This window comes from Sorghum bicolor, chromosome 10, assembly GCF_000003195.3.
Source record: "Sorghum bicolor cultivar BTx623 chromosome 10, Sorghum_bicolor_NCBIv3, whole genome shotgun sequence".
Classification (NCBI taxonomy): domain Eukaryota; kingdom Viridiplantae; phylum Streptophyta; class Magnoliopsida; order Poales; family Poaceae; genus Sorghum; species Sorghum bicolor.
The window spans coordinates 57,776,111-57,787,844 of record NC_012879.2 but is presented as its reverse complement, the minus strand read 5'-3'; the positions used below and the strand labels follow the sequence as shown (position 1 = coordinate 57,787,844).

The 11,734-nt window shown below is 41.5% G+C and overlaps 2 protein-coding genes across 6 annotated transcripts; both read left to right on the top strand.

The window, feature by feature from the left end:
* On the top strand, positions 3,607–6,324 carry LOC8077733 (FBD-associated F-box protein At5g18780). 5 transcript variants are annotated; one of them, XR_002448223.1, is made up of 4 exons: positions 3,607–4,734; positions 4,874–5,047; positions 5,125–5,551; positions 5,988–6,107. XR_002448223.1 is itself a non-coding variant. In XM_021448907.1 (4 exons), the coding sequence occupies exons 1-4, from the start codon at positions 3,775–3,777 to the stop codon at positions 6,111–6,113; spliced, it is 1,356 nt and encodes a 451-aa protein (XP_021304582.1). In that variant the 5' UTR covers positions 3,607–3,774; the 3' UTR covers positions 6,114–6,324. The 5 variants fall into 5 exon arrangements, 4 of the variants coding, with proteins under 4 accessions (XP_021304582.1, XP_021304581.1, XP_021304583.1 ...); XM_021448907.1 differs by having other exon boundaries at positions 5,125–5,220; positions 5,988–6,324; XM_021448906.1 differs by having other exon boundaries at positions 5,125–5,259; positions 5,988–6,324.
* On the top strand, positions 8,454–10,424 carry LOC8061638 (FBD-associated F-box protein At2g26860). The gene is made up of 3 exons (XM_002438838.2): positions 8,454–9,440; positions 9,583–9,756; positions 9,834–10,424. The coding sequence occupies exons 1-3, from the start codon at positions 8,454–8,456 to the stop codon at positions 10,170–10,172; spliced, it is 1,500 nt and encodes a 499-aa protein (XP_002438883.1). The 3' UTR covers positions 10,173–10,424.

Sequence of the window (11,734 nt, the reverse complement as noted above, 5' to 3'; positions counted from 1 at the left end):
GCTTTCTAGTTGCCTACCCATAAAGGGCAGTGATACCATGGGATGATATCATAGGGGTAATCTTGTGCATCTAGAGCTGTGTCATGCTCTTGTTTTTTTTAATCTCATACTCTTGTTTTTTTGTTGTTCTCATGTTTTCGCTGCCAATATGGTGGTTGCTTGATCTAATGTTTCTAGTTTCTACTCATGATGAAGTCATCTTCATTGTGTTGCTGCTACTGGGAACAGACCTATATGTTCGGGAGTTGGGCATGGCTGATGTCCTAATGCTTCAACTAGTACATAGAGTAGGTACCATAAAAGAACCAGATCTCGAGCTTGTGCGTGCTTTGCTTGTCTACATGAGCATCAGTTTAAGTTACAGTCATTTTCTGCTCAAGTGGAGCTGGCACTGCATGCAAAGTTCAATGGCCTATTGGCTATTGTACGTATTTAATAAAACTTTATCAATATGTTAAATGAATGCTGATATCATTTTTTTTATGTGGATCTGTAATGTTCCATTCAGCAAAGGTGCACTTAGGTAAGAACAATGCACATATATAATTATAAGAAAATTTCAGATATATAGTAGTAGTAAACAGAATACAGATGCAGCTAGGCTCAATTAGTCGATTATATTAGAATATCTATTATGTTTGATTGATACTCCAACGCTTAAGATAACTCAGGGACAGACAATTTAGTCACCCGTGGAGGACTAAGATTCAGTGCTCCATACATCGTTGAAAAATAAAATGAAAACTGGTCAGTCCTGAAGATCACTTTTGAGTTTTGATATTGTTAAGTGAACAACTTTTTTTTTTTGCATAAGTTGATACGATAATATTTCACTATTATCTGTTAGAACTTTTGTTTCTGCATGGCCGAGTGGTGAATTTCTTGAATCAAACTTCACAAGTTTATGCATACTATCATTGACACCATCATTTCCAGTTGGTGTTACTTAGCCAATTAAATTCATCGTTGTAATATTCCTCTGAAAATCATTGAGGAATTCATAACATTACTTTTCATCATCTGATTAATTTTATGCAGCCTCTTAATACAAAACTGTTGCTGCGGACTCTCTTCATGAATGAGTTTTAGGCCTTGTTTAGTTGCCGAAATGAAAAGTTTTCGGCCACTGTAGCACTTTTCTTTGTTTGGGGTAAATATTGTCTAAATATGAACTAACTAGACTCAAAAGATTCATCTCTCGATTTACAAGCAAACTATGTAATTCGTTTTTATTTTTGACTATATTTAATGCTTCATGTATGCGCCACAAGATTCAATATGACGAGGAATCTTCAAAAGTTTTTGGTTTTTTGGGTGAACTAAACAAGGCCTTATATTTTGCATGATCGTTTCAAGTATGATTCCGAAGTTTTGTCCATCTGGGTGTGGAACTCCATCTTGTTTTGAAAAATTCTTTTTCAGACCAGCTACTGTGTACTGAATAGCAAGGCTCCAGGCTTCTTGATTATTGGAAGATTTTTCTCTTTTATTATTATACTTGAAATAAAAGAAGTACGCTTTCTTAATTAGAAAGTAAAAGCTGCATGGGCCAAAAATTCAAAATTCAGTCCGCATTCAGCTTTGGCTCTGAATGGCCCATCTATTTTTGAGAAAATTGGATTTTTGCTGGCTGAAATTATGGGCTTTGCAAAATATGATTTTCTTGTTTCCCTGCCACTTTAACTCTTTTACCTTTTTTTCCCGGAAAGACAAAATTATCCTTACGCAAATTTGACCGTACTGACTGCTGAGCACCTGCATGCCTGGTTGCTTGGGTGGCTGCCTGGCTGGCGGGGCGGCCGGCTGCGTCACTGCGTGTGGTTGGATGGCCGCCACCATTGTACATCAGTACATGGGTCGTATTTGACCATAATTTAAACAAAAAAAACATATGTGATAGAGTTATAAATATTACAAAATCATAATTTGAGAGTAATTGAGTTCATCTCACAAACCCATAAATTAAGTCCTTGTGTTCATCTCACAAATCCATAAATTGGTTATCTCACGAATCCATAAATTGAACCTAAATGATTTATCTCACAAACCCATAAATTAAGCCCAAATGAGTTCATCTCACAAATCCATAAATTAAACCTAAATGTGTTATCTCACAAATCCATAAATTGAACCTAAATGAGTTATCTCATGAATCCATAATTAAATGAGTTCATCTCATAGCAAATAAGTCATGAGTTTACATCACAGAAAATAAAGTGTCCACATGTCACAAAACATCATTCATCCCATACTCCCTCCACACCTATAAAAAAAAGTTGTTTAAGACAGCGAAATGGTCTCCAAAGCCTAACTTTGACTCATTGTTTTTTTAAAAAAAAATATCAAAAAGTGGTATATGCATACTTTTATGAAAGTATTTTTCAAGACAAATTTATATAGTTTTCACATTTCCAAACTCAACAACCTAAAAGTTATTCGTGATTTATATTTCCAATATTTAACCCAAACCTTATCCAAAATAACTTTTTTATAGTTATGGAGAGAGTATGTAGTTTTCTCTCTAGAGTTAGTTTTTCGGTGCAACTGTATATTAAATGGCATGGGTATATGTGTTACTATTTCTTACTTCCTTCATTCTAAATTATAAGTCGTTTTGACTTTATTGGTACATCTATTTTTGATATACATCTAGATATGATAATATGTCTAGATACATATAAAAATGGATGAACCAAAAAAAATTAAGGCAACTTATAATTTGGAACAAAGGGAGTACTTTCTAGTTATCTTTCTGGACAATTCATAATTTGGGATAAAGTACTAAAAATCATTTAAATGACTTATGTTTTCTGTCAGCTTATTTTATTTCCTAGTAACATTTATTTGAACAAAAATATGACAATTTTATTTCCTTTTTTAGAGTAACCAAATTTTATTTCCTAGGCTGTTTAGTTCCCAAAAATTTTGCAAATCTTCTCAAGATTTCTCATCACATCGAATCTTATGGCATATGCATGGAGCATTAAATATAGATAAAAAATAACTAATTGTACACTACCCGTAATTTGCGAGATGAATCTTTTAAGCTTAATTAGTCCATAATTAGACAATAATCATCAAATACAAATTAAAGTGATATAGTAGTCATTTTGCAAAAAAAAAAGTAACTAGACAACGTATCATATGCAACCCAGCTTCGTGTGCAACCTATGCAATCACCAATTAAGGCCACATGATCTAGATCCAACGTCTGAGGTTTTTTTTTCACTTAAACCCCTTCACCTATGGATTTAAATCTAACCCGTGTGTATCCAGATGGGAGGGTTTAAGTGAAAAAAAAATCTCAAACATTAGATCTAGATCCTGTGGTATTAATTAGTGGTTGTATAGGTTCACGAAGCTGAGTTACTTTTCCTTTAACTAAACAGTGCCTAGTAAGGGCACTCACAATACAAGACTCTATCACAGAGTTGAAGACACTTAATTACATATTATTTATGGTATTTTGCTGATGTGGCAGCATATTTATTGAAGAAAGAGGTAGAAAAAATAAGACTCCAAGTCTTATTTAGACTTCAAATCCACATTGTTCGAGATAATAAATAACTTTAGACTCTATGATAGAGTGTGCATTGTGAGTGGCCTAAAAAGGACGTTGGCTTACGCATGGGCCAAGAGCCCAAAACTCCGGCAGCACATCGGTTTCTGATTTTTTTTTTCTCAAAAAAGAAAAAAGACAATCGGTTTCTGCCTTTCTGGTTCCGGAGTTTGGGTTGAGGAACGAAGCGAGTGGCGGCGGCGGCGGTTCCGAGAATGGCCATCGGTTCCGACAGCGGCGGCGGCGGCGGAGTGAAGAGGCAAAGGGTGGATGACCGATGCGAGGCGGTGGCTTCGGATGCGTTCCCGGTAGACCGCATCTCGGCGCTGCCGGACGAGCTGCGACTGCACGTCCTGACGCACCTCCCCCTCAAGGACGCCATCCGCACGGGGGCGCTCGCTCGCGGGTGGCGCGACCTATGGAGGGGCCGGTGGGCGCACCGCGCCTCCCTCGAGGTGCACCTCCGCTCCCACGACGACCTGGGGAGAGAGCTGGACGTGCTGGAGCGCGAGCCGCGCCCGCGCCGCCGCCTCGAGCGCTTCTCCCTGGTCGTCGACATCTCCAACCTCAAGTCCTCGGAACTCCGGCGTTTTCTCGATTACGCTGCCGAGTGCGGCGTCGAGGACCTCCACGTGGAGATGCTCCAGGGCACGATTGCGAGCAGACTCAACTTCCACTTGCCGCTGTCGAGCCCGGCCCTCGCGTGCCTCTCGCTCCGCCACATCTGCGTCTCCAAAATGTACCACAAGGGCGCCCGGCCATTCCACGCTCTCGAGGTCATCCGGCTCGCATCGGTGTCCTTCCGCAGGGAGGCTTTCAGAGAAATGATGGCGCTGTGCCCCAGCCTCCTCGTTCTCGATCTGCGCTGCTGCAGCTGTAGTGGTTGGGTGTTCGACAGGCTGCCGCCGAACCTGAGGAGTCTTACCATCGCGGGCTGTGATAGGATTACCAGTCTGGACTTCGTGCGTGTTCCTAGCCTGCGCTCCTTCCGCTACAGTGGCTGCTTCTCCAACTTGCCTTTATCCATTCCACGCGATGCTGTGCTTTCTGATCTTTATATTCAGTTATATGACTCAGTAATGATGAAAGAGTGGCATATCGATAAGTTGAGGAAATCTCTCCCGAAGGATTTATCCAGACTCAACGTTCTCACTATCAGTTACAAAGCTCTCACGGTACTTTCTCCGAATTCAATCTTGTTTATTATTTCAGGTCTTCTTGTCACTTAGGAGTAGCTTTTAGTTGCTTGATTTCCATAAATATGAAAGGAAAAAAATTCATGGTTTCCTAAGCTAACCATGCCTTTTATTTTAGGGTGCATCTGTCTTGTCAGTTGATGGGGTCAGTGCCCAATTGCCCAATTTCAACTTACATGGATTGAAAGAGCTACACCTACTCATGTTACAGACAAAAGCTGTCAACCTAGCTAACCTCTATCTGTTCCTCAAGACCTTCCAGTGTCCTAATCTGGAGAGGCTCTTTGTGCAGGTTAACACAATCAATGCCTTTGTAATTTCTTTGCTTCACAGTCATCCTGTGTTTTTTACTATGGTTCATCTTTGTAGCTCCCGGCATATAGATTAAAGCCCACAGAAGGTTCTATTGATCAGGTGCGGGAAGAGCCACCGGAAGATGGCTTAGACAACCTTGTCATGATAAAGGTCATGAACTTCAACTGGTGCCCCACCGAGGTGCAGCTAGTGAGTTTTCTATTGAGGAAGGCTAGCTCTCTGCAGAAACTGTTAATAGTTTCTCGCAATGTCACTCCAGTGGATTCGCCCGGTGCATCAGAAGCGGACCTTTCGCTTCTCAAAGAAGCTTTGGTCAATGGCACGATAATGTTTACTGAGTCTGATAATGCAGCAACTCAGCCATATCATAAGGCCTATATCAATCTATAGTGCAGTCACCAGTCGAATCAGAGCCCTAAAGATAGTAATACTAGCCTATCAGGACATTAACATTTTGGTTCCAGTTCTTACTGAGAAAATTGTAAGATATCAAGAAACCAATGTTGTCTCCTTAATTTCTTTCTTGAATATTACTCTTAGTGAAGTATTAATAATGCATGGTGTTCCAATATGCTCTTGCTTTGCTGTCCTGGTACCACTTGCATGATGTATTTAACATGTTAATATTATCCTTATGATGATGATGTATCAATCATATGTTATTTAGTTGTCACTTGGCTCGGTTAGTTTGGGGGGTTTTACAGGATATCTTTGAACTAGATTTTTTACCTAGATCCATAGAAGATATGTCTATGACCTGGTTACATGGCACGGGGCCTCTACCTAAGCGGTTGATGATGTTTTTCTTCGCGGGTTTTGCCTGGGCGTTATGGATTACGCGGAACAAGATGGCAATTGAGAAAACTTTTGTTAAAATGCCAACTGATGTGATATATGTGGCGATATCATTCTTGCAGAGATGGAGTATCCTTTTGAAGGAGAAAGACAAGGAGCGCGTGTGGCAGGTGCTGGAGGCAATTAGACGCTGGCTGAAGGACTTTAAACCCAAGATTTCCACTGCTACTGATGTCTTCGAGATTTAACAGTTTTTGTTTTTGTTGTGCTCTAGATGTTGTCTTTACCTTCCTGGTTTTGGGCTGATATAGCCGTGAATTGTAATGTGGCTGGTAACCCCAGCGAACCTGTTACGTTGTGCTTTCTTAAAAGCAGAGTTGATCCTCTTTAAAAAAAAATTCTGGAGCTTCATATTATCTTTCACAACTCAAACGAATATGAGTTAAGCTGTGGATCACACTTCTCCTATATTCTAGGTGCCTGAGTTTTCGTTGTTGTTCGGGCAGCATGTAATTTTTTCATTGTTTATTTGGCTAATAGAAGAAAAAAAATTATGACTTGTCTCTTGTGAGTTGTCCTTTTAATTATACTTGTTGATTGTATAAAATTGTTGCCTGCAAATTCATGCACCTGAAATATAGCAACTCCCATAATGATATGTTATATCTTATCGGTTGATATTTACCTTGAGGTATCAGATTGAATCAAAGTGAAGAGGTCTGTGCTTACTTTCATGGCCTGTAGTCTTGTTGCCAACATTTTTTTTATATGATAACTTTCAAGAAGTAGCCTGATTGATAAACAGAGTGCAATTCTGATAGTGATGGATTTGAATATTTAATCATCTGTTGTGATTGCCATGCGGTGGGGTCTGCGAAAGAGAAGCAAACTTGGTTACAGAATTTTGTTGTCAATGATTTTTCATGGTTTATGGTTGCTAATTGAGTAATGGTGTGTGTGTTGGGGGGGGGGGGGGGGGGGGGGGGCAGCTTTGCCATATTAACAAGTCAAACAAAGATGAAAGAAGTTGTGGATCAGAATTATTGATGATGTTATTGTTGTCAGTCTTCTTCCTTCTTCATTTGCTACCTTGAGGTATCAGATTGTATCAAAGCAGGGGGGTTTGTTCTTATTTACATGACTTGTAGTCTTTTTGGCATTTTCCCTATTGATTACAAAGTGGCGAAGTGCAATGCTGCCACTGTTAGTGTTGAATTTAATAAATATTATCATCTTGTAACTATATGAAAGAGGGCAGAGAAACCAAAGATCACCGTTTCCTTTCTCTTTATCTTTTGAGTGAGAACATCTCGGTTTCAATAGTTATTTCATTTTTTCAAGGTTTTGTGCCCCTCGGTTCCTGTTGGTTCGTGCTTTTGCTTTCTGATTTAAATGTATCATCTTTCCTGACATCATCTTGCTTATCTTGTCTTGCACTACCGGGAGTGGCTGCCTTCTTTGTTGTGTGGGCATTGTGCATGGCTGATGACCTGATGCGTCGGCAAAGCCAATGGTACATGACTACATCAGCTGGGGATGTGAACTCTGTGGTGAATCCTATCTAACATGCTGTTGCTACTCCTGGTGGCTGGAGGTGTACGGTGCTTTAGGACTTGTTTAGTTCGCTTTAGGTCTTGTTTAGTTCGTTAAAATTTTCGTTTTTGGCTACTGTAGCACTTTCGTTTTTATTTGACAAATATTATACAAACAAAAAATAATTAGGCTCAAAAGATCCATCTCACAAATTACAGGTAAACTGTGCAATTAGTTTTTATTTTCATTTATATTTAATGCTTCATGCATGTGACCAAAGATTCGATGTGATGGAGAATCTTGAAAATTTTTGCGAACTAAACAAAGCCTTAGTTGAGCATATGGTTCTCTATCTGCCTTGTTCTTTTCAATATAATTGAAATTGTGGGCTTTATCTTGTGTTATCGTCCTCCAAATGGATATCAGTCATCAGATATTCAGATGCCATGCACATGTGCAGCAGGAGTTTTATTTATGGCCAAGGTTGGGCCATGGTCCCAGCTAACCTACAAAACTTGATTAAGCACATGTGCAGCTGTAGTTAATTTCACTATTTGATGCTTTGTGTACACTACTACTCTCTTAGTCTTATTGGGTGGGCCCCTCCCAATTCATTAGCAAGGTCCAGCACTGCCAAAGTTTGATTTTAAAGTTTTGTCCATCTGGGTGTAGTGTAGAGCTCCTTCTTGTTTTTTTGCAAAACCTTTTTCCCATGGGCTACTGACTAAGCAAGGCTGCAGGCTGCCTTGTTATTGGAAGCATTTTTTCCCCTCTTATTATGGGAAACAAAAGTAGTTTTCTTAAACTGAGAATAAATAAAATAAATAAATAAAAGTTTGCCAGTACAATCACAAGGCTTACGCATGGGCCAAGAGCAGAAAACTGTGGCAGAGCGTCCACGTTTCGGCCCAGTATGGCCCAACTCCTTTTCTTTAACCTCGCAGGCTCGCAGTCGCAGATTCGCACGCAACGCGCCCAGCGGCGCTTTGGTTTCTGGGCGGTGGACTCGGGGAGAGGGAGAGTAGGGTATTCCCCAAATTGGGGACGAGCGGGAAATGGCCATGAACTCGGCCGGCGGCGATGACGGTGGCGGCGGCGGATCGAAGAGGCAAAGGGTGGATGGGCTGGATGACCGGTGCGAGGCGGTGGGTTCGGATGCGATCCCGGTGGACCGCATCTCCGCGCTCCCCGACGAGCTGCGGATGCACATCCTGACGCACCTCTCCCTGAAGAACGCCATCCGCACGGGGGCGCTCGCTCGCGGGTGGCGCGACCTGTGGAAGCGCCGGTGGGCGCACTGCGCCTCCCTCGAGGTGCACCTCCGCTCCCGCAACGACCTGCGGAGGGAGCTGGACACGATGGAGAGCGAGCCGCGGCCGCGCCGCCGCCTCGACCGCTTCTCCCTCATCGTCCGAATCTCCACTCTCAAGGCTTCGGAGCTCCGGCGATTTCTCAACTACACCGCCGAGTGTGGCGTCGAGGACCTCCACGTGAAGACACTCCGCAGCACGACCGCTAGCAAGCTCAACTTCCACCTGCCGCTGTCGAGCCCGGCCCTCGCGTGCCTCTCGCTCAGCGAGATCACCGTCTCCATGTTCTACAAGGACACCTTGCGGCCATTCCACGCTCTCGAGGTCATCCGGCTCGTATCGGTCTTTTTCCGCTGCAGAGAGGCTTTCGGAGAAATGATGGCTCTGTGCCCCAGCCTCCTCACTCTCGATCTGCGGAGCTGCAAATGTATCGGTAACGGTTGGGAGTTCGACAGGCTACCGCCGAACCTGAGGAGTCTTACCATCGCGGACTGTGGTAGGATCACCAGTCTGGACTTCGTGCGTGTGCCTAGCCTACGCTCCTTCCGCTACAGTGGCTGGTTCTCCAACTTGCCTTTATCCATTCCACGCGATGCTGTGCTTTCTGATCTTTATATTCAGTTATATGACTCAGTAACGATGAAAGAGTGGAATATCGATAAGTTGAGGAAATCTCTCCCGAAGGATTTATCCAGCCTCAACATTCTCACCATCTGTTACAAAGCCCTCATGGTACTTTCTCCGTGTTCAATCTTGTTTATTATTTCTGGTCTTCTTGTCACTTAGGAGTTAGGAGTAACTTTTAGTTGCTTGATTTTCATAGATATGAAACAAAAATATTGGGTTTTTATCCTAAACATGCCTTTTATTTCAGGGTGCATATTTCTCCTCAGCCGATGGAGCCAGTGCCCAGTTGCCCAATTTCAACTTACACAGTTTGAAAGAGCTACACCTACTCATGTTAGGAATGAAAGCTGTCAATCTATCCAGCCTGTATCTGTTCCTGAAGACCTTCCAATGTCCTAATCTGGAGAGGCTTTTTGTGCAGGTTAACACAGTCATTGCCTTTGTAATTTCTTTGCTTCATAGTCATCCTGTCTTTCTTACTTTGGTTTTTCTTTGTAGTTCCCGGACTATAAATATGTGCCCATTGAAGGTTCTATTGATCAGGTGTGGGAAGAACCACCGGAAGATGGCTTGGACAACCTTGTCATGGTAAAGGTCATGGGCTTCAACTGGAACCCTGATGAGGTGCAGCTAGTGACTTTTCTGTTGAAGAAAGCTAGGTCTCTGCACAAACTGTTAATAGTTTCTCGCAATGTCACTCCAGTGGATTCGCATGGTGCACCAGAAGCAGACATTTTGCTTCTCAAAGAAGCTTTGGTCAATGGCAAGATAATGTTGATTACATCCGACAATGCAGCAACTCAGCCATATCATGAGGCCTATATCAAGCTACTATAGTTGTCAGTCACCAGTCGAGTCAGCCCTCTGGATAGTAATATCAGACTATCTAGGCACTATCCTTTTGGTGGTACCTCCTATATGTAGATAATATATGAAAAACGATGATTGTCTTATAATTTCTTTCTTCAATATTACTATTAGCAAAGTTAAAATGCATGGTATCCTGTATGTGTTTTCTTTCATGTCCTGGAACCACTTGCATCTTGTATTTGACATATTATCCCTATGAATTGAAGCTGCTTTATATCATATTTAACAATTAGTTATTGATGATGTTATATGTTGTCAGTCATCTTCCTTGTTTATTTGTTACCTTGAGGTATCAGATATTCAGATTGCATCTAAGTGGGGAGCTCTGTGCTTATTTACATGAATTGTAGTCTTGTTGCCATTTTTCGATATGGTATACTCAGGAAGTTGCCCTATTGATATAAAGTGGCAAAGTGCAATGCTGCTAGTGTTGAATTTACTTGTTTGTTGTGACTTTCTAGGGGGTATTGGAGTGTGAAATAGAGAAGCAACTTAGTAACAGAATTTTTTTTATCAATAGTTTTCATGATTTATAAATGCTAATCCCTTTGCTATGGACCTAAGCAAGAAATGATATTTCTACCTGAAATAAATCGTAGTGCATGGGAGATTCAGTCTTCCATCATTCAGTTTTACCTTGTACTAGTATGAAAGTGGGCAGAAAAATCAAAGATGTTTCTTTTCTCTCTTTTTTTCGCGTAAGAATATCTCAGTTTCAATTGGAAATAATGAAAATTTTCCTATTTCTAGTCTTCATATAGTGCTGCATTTACTTATGTATTCAGGATGGCATAATTTCATTTCAATTTTTCAAGGTTTTGCCCCCATCGGTTCCTGTTGGCTGGTGCTTTGCCTTCTGATTTAAATTTATCATCTTTCCTGAGTGGACCCCCTCTCACTGCTATGATGAAGGCTAGTGATACCATGGACTTTTGTTTTACGTGCTCGCGCATGTTTTAGCTGTTTATATGGTGTCTCGTTGCTGAGGGAATTCTACTCATGACGCCATTTCATCTTGCTTATCTTGTCTTGCCACTAGCAGGAGTGGCTGCCTTCTTTGTTGTCTGGCCGTCTGGGCATTGTGCTTGCGCATGGCTGAGCAAAGTCAAATGGTACATGGTATGGAAGGTTAGTGGGTATGAGTTTTTGAGTATGTTTTTCATGCCCTGGCCTTACTACCGTATACATGATTTACAAATAAGCTACCATTGTACCATGGATGTGAGCTATCATCTGTGGCCAATCCTATCTAACATGTTGTTGCTAGTCGTAATCCTGGAGGTGTATGGTGCTTTGGTTGTTGAGACTTGAGAGTCTGGTTCTCTATCTGCCTTGTTATTCTCAATAGAGTTGAATTTGTGGGGTTTATTCTGTGTTATCACCCTCTAAATGGATATCAAATGCCATGCATGACAGCACATGTGCCGCAGGAGCTTATTTATGGCCAAGGTTGGACATGGTCCCAGCTAACTTACAAAATTTGTTTAAACAATACGTATACGTAGTAGTTAATTTCACTATTTGATGGC